This window comes from Haemorhous mexicanus, chromosome 23 (genome assembly GCF_027477595.1).
Source record: "Haemorhous mexicanus isolate bHaeMex1 chromosome 23, bHaeMex1.pri, whole genome shotgun sequence".
Classification (NCBI taxonomy): domain Eukaryota; kingdom Metazoa; phylum Chordata; class Aves; order Passeriformes; family Fringillidae; genus Haemorhous; species Haemorhous mexicanus.
The window spans coordinates 4,497,887-4,514,546 of record NC_082363.1 but is presented as its reverse complement, the minus strand read 5'-3'; the positions used below and the strand labels follow the sequence as shown (position 1 = coordinate 4,514,546).

Sequence of the window (16,660 nt, the reverse complement as noted above, 5' to 3'; positions counted from 1 at the left end):
AGGAGTGGGCTAGATGGAGCTGCCCTCCGTGTCCCCAACGGTGGCAGGGGACACTGTGAGGGGCCCAGTGTAGCAGATTCTCTCAGTGGCTGCGATCACGGGCTCAGCACTGGGAACCTGTCCCCTCGCGGAGTGGGTTTGGTAATATTAACTTTAGTTCCATCACAGCTCAATGGAGGGAAAAACTAGAAAGTGCCATAAATTCAACCGAGCTTGTCAAAGCTGTCAAATTACCCCCTGACAAAGCTCCTGCCTGTAATGACTACAGCATCAGCTGGAGGGGATGTCTGTGATGGGGTGACAGCGCTGGGGCTCAGCACCGTCACGCTTGTGATGTTCTGTCACCAGGGGCTCTTGGGTGCCACTCGAGGGTGATGCTCTGAGCAGAGTTAGTTTTTAAAAAAATATCTAAAAATCTAAGGGTGTAGACCAGCATCCTGCCCTCTGCTCTCAGCCAGAGTAATGCTGACTGCTAAATTCTAGTAAAGGTGTTTCTTGGCCCCATTTGTTAGTATTAGGAGTCCAGAGAGATAATGTCTTTGCACGTATAAAAGGTGCTATTGATTTCCTGTTACTGTTGTCCTGAAATGTGCAGGGGTGTCTATGGAGCAGTGACAATCCTCCATCACTAGCTTTATGGGAAAAGAATGCTTATTGAATCTCTTCCCATAAAATATAATCTCTTTCTCCCTTCCAGAATTTACCGCCCCCTGTGGGAGTCCCTTATGTTATGTCTTTGAGAAAATTGATTTTTTTTTTTTTGTCTGCGCTTTGTATACTTGTGTTTAGTCTTATTTTTAATTTGGCTCATGTGATGTGAAGGCTTCTCTAACATTAAACATGCTTTTTCAGTCTTGTATTGCTTCTCTTTCATATAGAGTAACACTTTCAGAATGTTTTAAAGTAAAATAAAGATATTTGCCTGGCACAAGTCTCTCTTGTTGTTGTGGGAATTTTTTTAGTCTGAGCGAGTCATTGCCTTGCTCCTTCTCTCCAGACAGGGCTGAGGCACTGACAACTTTTCAGCTGTTTACAGGTAAATTTTGGGTAAGTTTCTGGAGTGAGCACACACTGATTGATCGTGGCTGAATGACACCACAGCCCAGAGCACAACTTCCAGTGTTGTCTGCTCAAGAAGCAGGGTGGTCTTTGAACTTTAACAGTGGCAAAAATACTGTCAGATTTGTCCTTTCCTCTGTGTAGCAAATGACTGACTATGGGATTTTTCCTTTCAGGGAGGAAACGGCAACATGAATTCATAGATGATGAGTAGGATGCCAAAGCCAGAGATGACAGTGCTCTTGAAGAAATGCTGGGTAGAACAAAAAGGTAAAAGGAACAGCTAATTGAGTGCATTTCAGAGCCTGTGGGACTTTGTGGGGTACCTTTCCTCACGAGGCAAACGGCACACCCCCTCAAACCAGAGCTCAGTGTTCTGAATTCCCTCCTCCTCTGTTTTGCATGAAGTCCCAGTGCCGCCTCTCACTCCTGACCTGCTCTCTCTTCGCTCGGGTTTTCCCCAAAGTTGTATCATTATGTATCTAAAACCCACTCAACTCATCCTTTCCACCCTGTCCCTGCATGTGTGCCCTGGCAGGTGCAGCAGTTCTCCCTGTCCCACCAGCCTAGCAATTACTCCACGCCTCTGCTGCCGTGGTTGTGCTGAGGGCAGAAACAGAAATGAGAGCTGCACTGGACCAGTCCATTTGCAGCCAGTGTCATGCTCCAGAGGGTTGGTTAGTCAGCCATGGCCTGTCCTGCTGTGGCCATGGCCCCAGGCAGGTGCACACGTCTGCAGTGTTGGGAGTGTTCTACAAACAGGTGCCACTGACAGGGCTGAATCGCTCTCTGCCACTCTGATGCCTTTTACTGCATTTTGTGATAATGCTGTTGAGATACCCAGAGGAAACACTCCTTATTGGCTCTCTGATTCTGTGAAATTCTCTCTGTAATGGAGGCCTGATAGTCTACCTGGGGACTTGGGAAGGTAAGAGGCAGATTTAGTCATACCTGCCGAGCACCACGCAGTAGAAAGGCCTTGTTATGCTCATCCAGTGGCAGCAGAAGTGGCTGAAGCAACTGATGGGGAGGAAGAAAATCATCATTAGTCATGTAGCTCTCCTTGGGATACTTTCATGCTTCTTTGTGCTAGCTGACTTAAATCCCCCAAAAGTCACAAGCATATGTTCTCCTTGCAAGTATTCCAGGTTTGCAGTGATGATCTGCTTGTTGCTCCTGCCTCTCATCTCTCTCCAGCAGCAGCTGTGTTGGACACAGGGTGTTTCTGGGGCAAGCAGAGGATTTTGTCAGTACTGTGTAATGGGTTGATATATATATATGTAGTAGTTTCTGCTGGAAATGTTGTTATCAAAACAGCAATCTGGGAGGAATTACCTGTAGTTCAGGTGTTTGTGCCATTTGGCCAACCAGAGCTCTTAGTCTGCTTGGAGCCTTCCAACCTGATATGACAAGATCCTGTCATGGATAGAGCTCTTTGCTCTGCCTGTGTTCAAAATATCTGCTGAATATACTCTGAAACACTGACTTTTTTTGAATGGTCCTAACTTGTATAAGCTGTCCTACAGTTCAAATCCATGATTATAATATTTTTAGTTTAATAGCACCAGAGATGAGAATTTAAGGATACCAAAAAGAGTAATTAGCAAATTTCTGTTGTCAATCCATATTTTGGGAGATTTGATAGTTTTGTTAGTTGTTTTTCAGCATACGTGTATGTGAAGGCTGTTGATATATTTTTCAGCTATTTCCATAAACTTGAATGTGAATCTGTTATACTCTTTGTGTTTCAAAATTCTTCATCATCAGTCTGGAGAGCTTTGACTCTGTAAAACTGGAGAACAGCCAGTGCTGGCAGGACCTGTGTCCCTACAGGAGTGCTGGTTCCCCAGAGCCAGGTCATGTAGCCATTCCTTATTCCTCCTGGTCCCTGCCTGGGGCCCTGGCACCCAGCCAGCACAGAGTAGTGTTGGCTACAGCACCCACAAGGCCAGGTGAAATGTGGAACAGGGAGGCTTTTCAATATTTGCTGCAGTTTTGGGAGCTCAATAGATGTGTTATTTTACTGCTCATGCTGCTAAACATTGGCTCAGGGCAGTCACATGGTGCTGGTGCTTTAAGGTGGCCAGTGGCCACTAGCTGTGCTCAGCACTGCCATTGCCAGCTCCAGCATTGCAACACGTGCTGCCCGCTCAGCAGTGGCTGGAAAGCTCCAAAAGGACCAGATTTGGCATCAGCACAATCACTTCTGCAGGCGTTGTGCTTCAGGCACTGCCAAGTCCTCGCTGCTTCTGCTTCCTTCCAGCACGTGGTATTTGGTGTGACCCTGGGGACAGACAGTAGCCTGCTGGGCTAGCTTGTGGTTTTTTGGTTTTTCCCTCAGTTGTGTCAGCATTCAGGTTTTCAGTTGCAGGAGAGTGATGGGCATTATCTGTTCTGCTCTGCTGGTTTGTCTTGCAAATGCTGGCATCGGGGAGCGCTGGCAGCAGTGGAAGGTGGTGTGTGTCACCCCTCTAGTGACAGACAGAGCTCTTGAGCGAGGGAGCCTGTCTAAGGGAGAGTCACATTGTTTGGGGTCCTGTAGCCTCACTGCTGATGCAAGTTCTTTTACTGAGGTGGAGCTTTTCAGAGCACCTGACTGTTGGTGTTTAGCCCACGTCTTGCAAGCAGTCAGGCAAGGAACGTGAATCACTCCGTATCCTTTGATCTGAAAGTTCAGTGCCAGTCCTCTTCTGTAATTTCTTAGTCACTGTATTTGAAGCTCTTGCCCTCAGAGTTAGAGGCAAGGCAGGAGGAGGAGATGCACTTAGAATTCCTCCAGCTTTGGAATACTTGATTTGAGATAGAATATTGCATGGATCCACCAAGGCATTTTAGCAAGGCCATGCCATGTACCAGTGGCTGTTACTAGAAGCTGGAGCTCCAAGGTTTTCTGATTTTGTCTGTGGGGTTTTATTTGCTGTAGGTTTGCTTTAGGTTTTTCCCCAAGAAATTGTGGATGTTTTTGAATAGTACCTGTTAGTTCCTCAGATGAGCTATGAACAACCTTTCACTGCAACCCTGGGAGTTTTAATCCAGATACTTGCTTTCAACAAACTTGCTATAAACCATAGAAGTGCTTTTGGGCAGATCAATTTTGGTATCACTACTGAGAACATAAATTGGAATTTTGATTGTGAAAATGATTGGCTAAGTTTGGTCATGTGGAGCAGGTTTTACAGTGTGTGTGACAGGCTGTTGATGGACATAAGCACAGATCCAGGAGAAGATCCTTGGCTTCCTGTAAACATTCAGGTGAAGTTATGCTAACTTGCTGTACATTGTTTCCCTGGCAGAGATGGCCCTTTAGATAAATGTTAAGTAAACATTAAATACAGACTGACACTGTCAAAAGGAGGATACAGCTCACTTAACACTGAAGGTGGCATTTCATAGAGACCTTTTGCAATTTGTAGTTCAATAAAAAAGGTAATCTGTGTAGAAATATTCTGTGCTTGCCTATTCTGTCCTTGTCTGCCAGTGCTGACAGGATTGTGTTCCTGGTTTTACCTTGTGGTGTCCCAGGCTGAAAAACTTCATATTTCACACTCCTAAGTTCTATAAATAATTGACTTGCCTATCTTAGCAACTGAGAATCAGCAGCAAATTGTATTATTCTGGAGTAATAGGGGTTTTATGCATTCTATACTTCTTTTCATCTTAATTTTCACTTCACTGCTGAGAGTGAGGAACTGATTTACTCCACTTCAGGAGAAAAAGTATTATTGTACTGGTATTACTGTTCCAGTCCTTCAGGGGAGGAAGTTCAGGGGAAAGTCAGAACTCACAAATGAACCCATCTCAGTGAAAACGAGTTATTTCTATGTATTTTCTGCAGCTACTGTTTGGATATATTTCTCATTTTGTACAACTCTCATGGGTCACATGGGAAAGAATAGTCTTAAAGGTTAGATGAGGTTTTAGCAGACCTAGAAAGAAACTGCTCTGTGGCTAAAACTAGTAAGAAAATATTAAACCAATCATTTTTGCCTATAAGAAATGTTGTGTACCCTTGCTGGCAGAGCAGAAGGGTTTGTGTGATAAGGCACCAAGAGAACTGGAGCAGCTGCTCTGCCATGGTGCCACTGGGAGCAAAGCATGAGTGACTCTAGTTTGTAACATTGGGATTACTTTTCCATTTGGTTTGCCTATTCATAAATAATGAATGGAAAAGGAAAAGTCAGGGAAGTTCCTTCTCATTGTAAATTTATAACGAGGCAAAGCCCAATTGGGATGGAGTCCTTTAAAGATTTGGGATAATGCTTTCAGCAATGATGCTTTTTAATTGAAAGCTCAAGTACTCTGTGGGTTAATGATGCTCCCTGAGGGAATCACAGGACAGACTTGGTTCAGAAGTGCCAGGATGTGTTTTGGGCAATGGGCAGTGCTGGGGTGGTGCTGTCTGAGCAAACTGACTCAGGTAAATTTGAATTTGCCTCTGGCTTCTACTTTCGGAATCCATCACTAGTTCTACTTCCTTTGGTTCTCCTGTTGTTCTTCCTTTGTTGTCTTCCATTACTCATTGTTCTGTTCTCAGTGCCTGAGGCTGACAGTTTCATACCTTGGTGACTGGTTTGGCTCCCAGATCCCTATTTATTCAGTTAATGTAGACAGTACTCCAATTCTAGAGTAGTTGGAAAAGATACTTGTTTAAAAGCAGGAACACAACTTTAGGGGTATAACTTTAGGGATCTTAAACATCTCTCCTGATTGTTCCAGCTGTGGCTAGAGTTCCAATCCCAAACTCACTTGTGCTGAGCTGGGAGCTGTGCATCCACTGCAGAGCCAACCCTGCATGATGGCTTCTGGCACTGAGAGTTTGCAGGATTTACACTTTATCCCTGGGAAGAAGGGTTAAGATATGGGGTGAACCATTCTCAGAGAGCAGGCATGCTATACAGCTTGTTACAGGAGGATGACAGCTTAAAAGAAATTAAAAACTAATCCTTCCACCCTCATTGAAGGCTGCACTAAAATTCCAACCGAGGAGGCCACGCATGGCAATCATATTCCCTCCTTAACACAGAACAACTCGATTGTCTTATTAGAACAGAAAGCAAAGAGAAATGTCCTGGATGTAGCATAGGAAATTGTCTTTACTAAATCTAGCCCAGCATATATGAGTACTATATATATTATTTGATTTTGCCAGAATTACAAAAACGTGGGAGAAAATTGTTAATGTAAGTTGACTACCAGAGTAAATCACAGCCTAATTATTCTTTTTTCCCTGGCTAAAATTAGAATTTGATATAGTGGTCAATAGACATTTTCTTTAATTTTTGAGACATAATTTCTAATAGCTAATCCAAATGAATTGGAGAAAGTTGCTGCAGAATTGAAAAAATAAATTATCTGAATTTTATGGTGACTTACTGGTAAATCCCCTTAGTTGGAAGCTTTAATTTACCTCATATTTCATTTTTTTTCCTCCTCTAACTGGCTTATAGGTGAATATTAGGGCAAAATGATTGCTACTTTCTTAGTGGCACTGGGGTGCTGGGAGCAAAGTGAAGGCAGACCCCAGGCTGTCTCACAGGGAGCAAAGGCCAAAGCTGCAGGGACAGTGGCATGGTGGCATCTGTTCCCTGGCACCTGGCCCTTGGCACCCACGTCTGTCCTTCTGGAGCTGTGTGACACTGTACTGGAATGGCTGAGGCTCCAGCACTGCAACCCCCTGGTTTTCCCATCTGGAGCTGGTTCCCCTGTAGAACAACTGCATTGTTCTTGGTTAAGCAGGTAAATGCTGTGTTCTGTGTTGAGGCTACTGGTTTAAATATCCAAAAACTCCTTATGGGGCTTTGCACAGCAAAACCATCTTTCCTCAAAGAATCCCTTAAAGGGGCTGGGACTTTGGAGTTGTACTTCATTTTAGCCTGGGGTGTATTTCCTGTAGCCAGCAGAGTTTAACTAGAGGTGATTTGAGTGTAGTAGTCTTTGTATTTTGAGGGAAACAAATAGGCTCAGAACTGCAGAAGGAGTGGCAAGAATGATGGATCCAAGGCCCGTAGTGCAGAAGGTGACTGAGCTCGCCCTCCTGCTAGGGAAGTATGTGCTTTTGTCCATTCTGAATCCAGTGTCCTTAGTTCCTGGTAATGTATATTCTCTTCAACTTCCCCACATAAAATTGGACAAGTTACTTGGATGGCAGAGTGTTAGGAGTGTACATCTTTGGAGGACCTCTTGGAAGAAGTGCGTGTTTTGGAATATTTACCTGTATTTGCTAAACCTAGGAACTGGCAGTTGTACATCACAAATGCAGTGACATGTTGTAAGAGTGGGTTTGTCCACACACATTGTCTTGGTTAAGTCTTGGATTTATTCCTAGAAGAAACACCTTTAGATGCTGTATGTGGAGAGAGTAAAGGGCAAAACCATTTCATATCTATCATGTGAGGTATTTCTAATCATCTCTTCTCACACTTGAGAGTATTTTTGTGAAAACACTTGGCATTCCTTGCTTCTAAATAATGAAGTAACTTTGTGCAAACAATTCACAAGAAATGGGGTTCCAGCTTTGTCATTATGGCTATTAAACCTGTCTGAACTGTTTTCCTTTGTGCTGCTTGCCATAGCAACGGCGATGTGTAATTTGCTGAATATCCATAACAGGATATTTGAATATATCCTTAACAGTTTTACTTCTACATATAACTCACTATGCCAAATCATCACATTAACCTAATTAACCAAGCTAGACCCACATCTGCCATGGATTGACAATTAAGAATTTTAAAAGAACTTGGTATTTCACCTCCCTGTTAATGAAAACAACCCAGACACCAATCACCAGCATAGCATTGGCTTTTATCAGTGTGCTGATAAAAATTATTCATGATTCAGACTGCACAAACTCCTGCCACATCTCCTCTCTTGCTGCTTATCAGCTGGATGCTGCTCTGTGCCTGTGCCCCTGGAAAGGTAACAGTGAGGAGGTTTATCCCACATCATCCATGCACAGAGTCTTGTGCAGTTCAGTACCTCTGTGCCTTAATAACAATTGGTCTGAGTTTTAAACAGTGGGAGCTGGGGAACTTCAAAGATACCAGCAGCACTTCAATTCAAATGGCTTCTTTCTTATCATTTTATTGCACAGGAATTAAATGAAAATATTTGGGGCTTTGCTGGCGTGCTGGATGAAAAAACTCTCCATTTAGTATCTCTGGTATTACACAGGTCACAGTGCTGTAGTAACCTGTGTGTACATATTACCTATGTATTGCTGTAATAACCTCTGTGTACAGAAATCACACCTAACATTAGATAATTTTTGGTGTGGGAGATTCAGTTCACTAGGGGTTTGTGTCTCCTGGTAGAAAACCTTATGTTGTGGAGGACAATGAGTTCATTATCTAGATGGAGCAGAGTTCATACACTGCTTCAGTAACCCCTTAAAAATACTGTATTCATCCTCATGCACACAAATTTTCATTGTCTTCACAGACCAGGAAGGATCTGGAAAGCCAGGCAGTGCTCCCAAAGACACATGATAGAGCAGGGTACACATTGCTGTGGAGTCGGGGTAGTTGTGTTAGTCCTGGCAGTGGAACTGTTCCCAAATAGTGCAGCAGCACTCCCAGGCTGTGCAGGCCAGGAGAAGGCAGGCAGAGTCCTGAACAACCTTGTCCCTCAGAGCATGGACCTTGTTGCTTTAATGAGCCATACAAGCACAGAAGGAACTGCTCAAGCCTTGGAGGGAAGAGACAGATGTACACTCGTGTGTGCACACACAGCTGACTTGGCATTTCATTTAGTTTGTGGGTTATGTCAGGGTGATGTGACCCATGTAGAGTCCCCATGGTTACCTGTCCAAAGGGTGTCAGTGAGTACTGCAGTGAGGGCTGTGACTGGAATGAGTGGTTGTGCCAGTTTCCCTGGCAAGAACAGGAAGGCTCTTTGTGGCAGAAGTTGCTGTGTGTTTGCCTGAGTTCCTGCCGCTTGCATAAGGCTGGGAAAACAAACCCAACAGCTCTCCAGCATCCCTGTGTTTGATACCAGTGAGGAGCTGTGTCAATGTTGGTCCCATCACTTCTCTCATCTCTTGTCATTACTTGGTCTTGCCTGGATACCCACATGGAAACTCAAGCTGCCTAGGAATGCTGGCCTGATGTTACAGGGGCTGGAGGTGAGCTGGCTCAGGGCAGGTGCACATTTCTTGCTGAAGAAGAGGTGGCAAGGCAGGTCTGTCCATAGGGGCTCCAGCACCTGCCACTCTGAGGAGAGCACTGGGGAGGAATTCAGCGTGGACTGGCCCTCCACACCCCTGTGAGGCATCAAACAAAGGTCCCTGACTTGCATCAGGAAGTTGCTTCCTGTCCCTCAGCACCCTCAGCCTCTGTCAGTCTGATACTATCTTTTGCTATAATGAAGTACAACAACTGCATGGCTACATCATGTCTCTGCTATGCATATGGATTGCCTTGGAAGCATAACCATGGAGAGACATAAATTCCCTCAAATTCATCAAGAAAATGGTAGTTCTTTGCCAGTATGGCAACCAGAAAAGTCTCAATTTCCAGCATATTTTGACATGCTGAAGGAAACAACTGTCTTAGCTGATCCTGTGGCTGCATTAGTATTTGTGGGTATTTATAGGACATTGTACCAGATGAGCTTTCTGACCGTTGGGAGTGAGCCTGTCATTCTGGAGCCTCTTCATCAATGTGCCTTTCACGCTCCACGAGATTAGCAGCTGCTGAAAATAGGGAAAAGGAATTTTCCTTTCTTCTGTCTTAGAAGAGGCCCATCACACCATCCTCCTTTCGTCTGGGCTCGGGAACAGCTTCGGTCCTTAGCAAAGCCAAAGCACCAACAGGTCTTTCTAAAGAAGTTCTGCTCCCAGGAGGATCTAAGGGAAAATATCCTTTTTGTGTGTTTAGTCACACACATCAAAGGAAACAACCACTGCAGTCTTGGTTTGCATTGTGCAGGCATTAGCTGTGGTCCAGTTCTGCAGGGCTCTGCTCAAGGAGGCTGAAGTGCCCGTGCTCATCAGGCTTTCACGGCGATGGGGCAGACTCAGCCAGGCCAGAACATGCCACTTCTTGGGGCACATCAGTTTTGAGAAGGACAGAGCGATTTCCTTGATGTTCACAACCTTTTCACAACCCCCCTGACTCCGTGCACCCCATGCTGAGTGGGATCTGTGACACTCTCACAAACTGTGCCCGAGGGATGGGCAGGACTCTCTCAAACCCTTAACATCTTGTTGGCCACTGTAACTTGGTTCTCTCTGCAAATCACAAATCCTCATCTCCCTGCACAGTGCCAAGAACGCCTGTTTTACCCGAGCATCGTGCTTTGCACCCCGGAACGCTGCGATTGTGGAAGAGGGCCTACAGCACCCCGAATATTCAGCACTACTGAAAAATGGGGAGATAACCTTTGCAGCCTCGGGGCCGCCGGACAGAGCAGGGAAACAGCTCCCGGGCTTCGTCCGCCACTTAGAAAGAGGGCAGAGCCGGGAGCTGCTGCCCGCCCGGAGGGTTCTTCTCCGCTCTAGGGGCTCGGCACCTCCGTCCCTCCCGGCAGCGCTGGGACCAGCCCAGCGGGGCAGACCCTCTGACCGGGACACGCCGGTTCGGCACCGGCCTTACTGAGGGCGGTGACATACGCGGGTCGCAGGTGGTGCCTCTCACAAAACGGCCCCGGGGCGTCTGGGCGGGGGTAATTTGGCTCTCTCGGTGTAGCCTTGGCTCCGGTGCACGGGTCGGGGCGGCTCCGCCGGGCGGGGACTGGCGGCCGCGCCAATCGCCGCCTTTGTTTGGGGTCACCGGGCGCGGGGGGGGGGCGGTGCCCGCCGGAGCCGCGCGCAGCCAATGGGCGGAGTCGGGGCCGCGGCCGGCCGGCTGGGCCGCGCGCCCCATTGGTACCGCGCGCCGTCATTTTGGCGGACGGCACCGCTCGTTGGCTGCCGGCGCGCGCGGCACCGTGCGTCAGCAGCTTAGTCCCACCTCCCCCACGGAGCGATTGGTCCTGGTGGCCGTCAGTTGCGTGTCCTCGGCCCTCCAGTGGCTGCTGTAGCCGTCGATTACACGTTTTGTCCCGCCCCCGCTCGCCCGCCCAGCGCCGCCGGTGAATGGCTGAGGCGCGTGCCACTGAAGCGCTGCCGCACTGCCATTCGCGGAGCGCTGTGTCCATCGCGCCCATCCCCTCCGGGGACCCGCCCCCGGCTTGCCACGATTGGCCACCGGGGATGTCAGTGCGGCCGATTGACCAATGGGCGGCGCGGGGCGTGCGCGGTGCGCGCGGGGCGGCCGGGCCGGCGGCGGCGCGGGAGGAGGCGGCGCGCGCCTGGTCCCGGTCGCGAGGAGGCGGAGGAGGATGTGGCGCGCGGAGGGGAAATGGCCGCCGAAAACAAGCCGGAAGGTGAGAACGCGGCCGGGCCGCCCCCGCCCCGCGCCGGGCCCCGCTGGGGGCCTGCCCGCTGGTCCGCCCCCGCCCCCCGCCACGGCCCCGCCGCGGGGCGGTGGCGGCGGCACAGGCCGGGCCGCGCGGCGCGAAGTTTGCGGCGGCGGCGCCCCCGCGGGGCCGGGCCGGGCCGAGCTGGGCCGGCGGGCGGGCCATGTGCGGCAGGAAGGCCGCGTGGCGCGGGGGCCGCGGCGGCCGAGCCGGGCCGGGCCGGGCCGGGCCCGGCCCGGTCCCGCCTCCCGCCGCCCGCCGGCACGTGCCCGCCCGCCGCCAACATGGAGGCCCCGGCGGCGCGGCCGGCGCGGGGCTGCCGCTCGCCACGGCCGGGCCGGGCCGCCCCCGCCGCCCCCCCCCACCCCCCCCCCCCCTCGCGGCGGCGGCGGCGGCGCACGTGCCTCGCGGGCGCGCGCTCGTCGGAAGCTGGGTGGCCTTGGCTACGGCCCCGCCAGACCGGGGCCTCCGCGCCGCGGGCGGGCCGGGGGCGGGCGGAGCGGCGGGCGCGAAGGTGAACGCGGCGCGGGCCCGGCCCCGTCGGGAGCCCCGGGGCACCCGACTCAGGCCGAAAGTTGCCGGCGCCGCGGGAGCGGGGCCGGCGCGTCCGCAAGGGGGAAGCGCCGCTCTGCTGCCGCTCGTGCCCCCGGCCCGGCGGGAGCGGGGCCGTGGCCCCGGCCCGGCGGGAGGCGGGTTGGATATTTCGTGTTATTTGGGGTAAGTTTGTCCCGGCTGGGTCGGGCAGTGATGCTACACCGGACCCCGCCGGCCGGGTGGTCGCGGCCGGTACCGGTGTCGGCGCCTCCATTTTACAGGGGCGGGAGGAGAGAGCGGAGGGCAGTTCACATCCCCTACCTAAATCAGGTAGAACATGCCAACACCCCAGGGGTTGGCCTGGTTGTTGTTTGGCACCTCAAGGAACGGTGATCAGTAGTAAGTAATAAGGAATTTTTTTTTTCTTTATTCGCCACAGCACATGTACGTCCTCGTCTGGAACCCATTTGCATTCTTTACTGGGAAACACCTTCATAGAATTCAAGGGTTCTTATCCCACCTTTTGTCTGGTTTTTTTTTTTTTTTCCCCTTAGATTGCTTTGGGAATATGGTTTTTGGGTTGTTTCTTGGTTGCTGTAGAGCCCCCTGGGCATAGGTTTGAGTTTTGATTGCGCCGTGAAATTCAAAGGCTCTGCAGAAATCTAAAATTTAAGTAGTGGAGGTGATTTTGAGTGTTGTTGGCTTCATCTTTTACTGCTCTCTTTGATGCTCCTAAATCCAATTATTTGATCTTTGCATTTCTGGAAAACGTCGGGCTTCATTCTTTTCTCACTTGTGTTAAAGTACATGATTAACTGCGCTCAAGTAGTGAAATGCCACCTGGCTAACACAGGGGTGTGAGCGAGAAAAGAGTGAGTGTTCACCTGGACTTCCTAGCTCAGATTGTGACGTTTTCGTTCTCTTGGGGGTGACAGTATTGTCACTAAAGCACAGTCGGGTTCGATTCACTTTTCGGGCTTCCTGTGCCAAGGTACGATGGATTTTTCCTGTGTAAAGCACAGGTTTCAGTCTGCTCAGCCCTGTGAGGCTGCGGCTCTACGGACAAGGCAGGTCAGTGCTCCCTGGCTGGGAAGGTAACTTGTCCTTTCCGCTTGTTATTGAACGCAACTTTTGTCCTGTTTGGTCTTGGTGTAAATGGTTTCGGGGGGCGGCGGATGAGGTGTGTCTTTGCTGGGCAGCTGTGTTTGCTCTTTAGAGTAGGGCTGTGCAGGAGCTGCCAGCGAGACGCCCGCTGTGCCCGGCGCTGCCGTCCGGTGTCTCTGCTGGCTGGGCTGGCGCTGTCTCTGCTCTGTGCCCGTGCATCGCGGAGGTGGGAGCGGAGCAACCCCGGCTCGGCACCGGCGCCCGGGGTGTTCTCGTACGAAGTCACAGAGCTGCTCCCCCGCTGACCTACTTTTACGGTGGATTTTCAAGGAGACGACATATAAACCATTCATTCCTTAAACCTAAACTCCACCTGTCAGAAACTTAAATGGGAATGCTTTTAAGGCATGATTCAAGCAGTGTTTCACCAGTAGTGCAGGTGCTGGAGGAGAGAACACAAGTTGCATTAGATTTTAGTTACTTCAATGAGTTAAAAGCGGATGTAAATGGCAGCTCGCGGGCCGGCGCTGCTTTCACTGGGGAGCCGCCTGCTCCATCCCCCCAGCGCGGTGCAGCAGCGATGAGCCTCTGAGCAGCAGCACACGGCTCTGCAGACCTGCCTGGCTTTGGAGCTCCCTGCCGAGCTGCCGTTGGGGCTTCTTGTGCTCCGAGAGCAGCGGGAGATCCCCGGCGGGAGTTGAGGTTTGGAATGAGGCTGGCGCCGCTGTCCCTTGGCTGCAGGAGAGAGTTCCACGGCTTGGAGAACTCGGGTGAGTTTCTCTTTTCTGGTTTCCCCGGGCAGGACGAGGCTGGTAGAGTGACCGAGCGGCTCTTGCCATCCTGCAGCAGAGGGTTTGTGGGTTTTGTAGTTCCTGCTGTGTTCTGTGCATCTGAGCTGAGCCGGGAAGACTGACCCTTGGCGGTGCCATCTTGGCAGCTGTGATAGCTCTGAACTTGATCGGGGTGGGGGGAGGGTGTCCTTTTAAAAGCTTCCTTTTTCTTACTTAAAGTTCAAAAGGGGAAGAATGTACACAGGCAGCCTTTTTAATTTTGTGTTCTCACAGCTGGGTACCTCTAACAGAGAGCTTTGCAGAGAGTAGTGCCCGTGTGTTTTGCGTGTGGCTGGCGCAGGGGCCCGGGATTTTGTGCACTGAGTTGTTTCCCGTGCAGTTTTGAATTTTCTGTTAGTTGAGGCAGGCTCATAGGTGGGATGGCAGGAGGAGATGTTGTTTCTCCCAGCAGCTCCTGAGCTGAGGGTGCTGGTGGTGTGGGCTGACTGAAGAGGGCAAGTGGAGCCTCAGATGTTAGTGGCTTTGGAGGGACTATTTGGGGAACAACAGCCTTTTGAAAACAAAACATTGTGGATTTGGGTTGTTAAACAGCAAAATATTTACTTCCTTTGCAGAAGTGTTACCTAAGGTTTTGTTACTTAAACAAACCTGAACTTAGGGTGTGCTGGGGTTGTGTGCTGCAGGATCAGACTGTTGTGGGGAGGAGGCAGCATTTGGCGCTCAGCTCAGTCCTCCACTTCTTGCCCCAGAAATTTTGCTGAATCTCAGCCTTGGGATTTTACCAAAATTTTTGTTGTCAGAATTGGAAGCATACTGTCTCCTGGTGAAGTTTCTAGACCCTTTTCATGGGCTGTCAGCCAGCAGGATGGGTTCAGGGAGTGGGCTTCATTCCCCTTTTCCAAGCAGGAGGAACTGTATGTTTGTGAGGTCGGTTTTTTGCGTACTTTTGGTACTACAATTGAGTTATTCCCGATGTAAGGCTTAGGGCTTTTTTAAAACTCTGGGTTTTAAATTTAGTTCTGCATCTCTTCTTGGTAATGATTTTCACAATTACTTTGGCTTAAAGATTTTTTGGTTTATTTTTGTCAGTTTTAAAGCTACGTATGTAGGAAACCTTCCTGGAGATGTATTAACTCAGATTTCATTTTCTGTATCAGTAGGTGACGTAGTAAAACGATGATGTAGTATGGTTAAAATGGATACCTTTAAATTTAATATTTAGAGACTCAGTGCTGACCTTACATTACTAGTGGCCTTAAATGGCTCTTTTAAGGACCTCCTCATATTGGTGGATGTTGTCGGAGGAAGGGGCAGTAGCTACCCTCCCTCTGTCCAGACAGCCTTCACAAAGAGGGAGCTAGAATGTGGCCTTTCTTTTTCAGTGTCCCTCTGTCTCTACTTCAGTGAGCCACATGTGTCTGAAAGGAAAAAAAACCCAACCAACAAACCCAAACATTGCCAGGGAGTGAAACAAGGCTGGGTGGAATGCTTGTGGAATACCGGGCTGGTTAATTGAAATGCAGTGCTTCCAGCAGCTTCCTGCAGCTTCGGTGTTCCCTGGCTTCCGCTTCCACACCTTGCTGAGTTTTCGCTTTGTAGTTTTCTCCCCGTGCTTTGTGTCCTGTTTTCACCTTCCTTGGCTCCTGGCAGCCCTGTGTTGTGTTAGTGCTGTGTTAAACCCCGTGGGTTTGGACAGGCCTGCGGGTGCTGGTGCCTTTGGGGTACAGCACTTGTCCTATTGCCAGGGCAATGCTGAAGGGCCACTCTGCGCTGAGGAGCAGTCATGGCACTGGGTGAATGACAGCAGACTGTTCTCACTGGACATGGAGTGCTCGCTGTCCTTCTGCTCACATTACACACTTTGATTCAGGGGGCTGGGCTTTTCCAGCCAGCTCTCCAGGTAGGTTTCCAAACTCAAACTCTTCGTGGTATGAAAAGTGAAAATATCTATTGCTGGTGGCTGCCAGCATGTAGGGTCAGAGTAAGTGACTGCCCTGGCCTTAGCCAATATATGTGAGGACTTCTGGGAAATGTGGTGTAGTGTGGAGAACATCTGTAGTATTGGAGACTGAATAAAAAGATGGTTGTTTTTTTTGCTAGACTTGGCCAGTACTGTCCACCACTCCTTGGCTTCATTGCCATTGAGTTTGATGATGTAATTTTAGTGAAAACCAAGGGGTGAAGGAATTGATGACATGTCTCAACCAGAGTTGTTGGTGATGGTGAACAGTGGTTTCATAGCTCTGGTGCACTTGTCAGATTTAGCAGCAAAGTGGTGAAAATCAGGCATGAACATGAGGAGCTGCAAGGAGAGGCTGAAGCGACTGCACTGTTTGAACACTCCCAAAGTTTGCTTTTAGAGTAGGTCCTTGTATGCACCTTCTGACTGTAAAGGAATTCTCTTGCTCTATTAACAAGTGCTTGGAACCTGCCTAGGTGGGAGAAGTAAAGAGGAGCTTGTTTTGCTGGTGGGGGAAAGTGGACTTGAAAATGTTGTGCAGGGCACTAAGCGTATGGCACAAGAAATGATTGTGATTGGGGGTGATTGTGTCAGCCAGCCCTCAGTCATTGTGTGGGCCTTCATTAGGGAAAATTTGGCTCTCAACCCTTCCCCAAAACACACCATTTGCAGTTTTACCTAACTGGTGTTCACACTGAATTTAGTTATAAAATGTCAAGAAACTTTATGCTGTGTGGAAAGAGCAGAGGGACTTTGGTGTAGCATGTTACTGGTGGGGAGAACTGGGCCACTGATGCACAACAGCAGCTTTAGC

The 16,660-nt window shown here is 49.5% G+C and overlaps 1 protein-coding gene across 2 annotated transcripts in view; it reads left to right on the top strand.

Annotated features, from left to right (window-relative positions):
* CAMTA1 (calmodulin binding transcription activator 1) overlaps positions 1-16,660 on the top strand; it is a 242,332-nt gene that overhangs the window by 2,299 nt on the left and 223,373 nt on the right. Inside the window, exon 2 of one of the 2 annotated variants that reach the window (XM_059866816.1) lies at positions 1,236-1,329. In XM_059866816.1, the coding sequence (XP_059722799.1) occupies positions 1,263-1,329 (67 nt within the window). In that variant the 5' untranslated portion in view covers positions 1,236-1,262. Of the gene's footprint in view, positions 1-1,235; positions 1,330-14,690; positions 15,787-16,660 lie in introns of those variants that run through there. The other variant, XM_059866815.1, reaches the window with a different exon arrangement.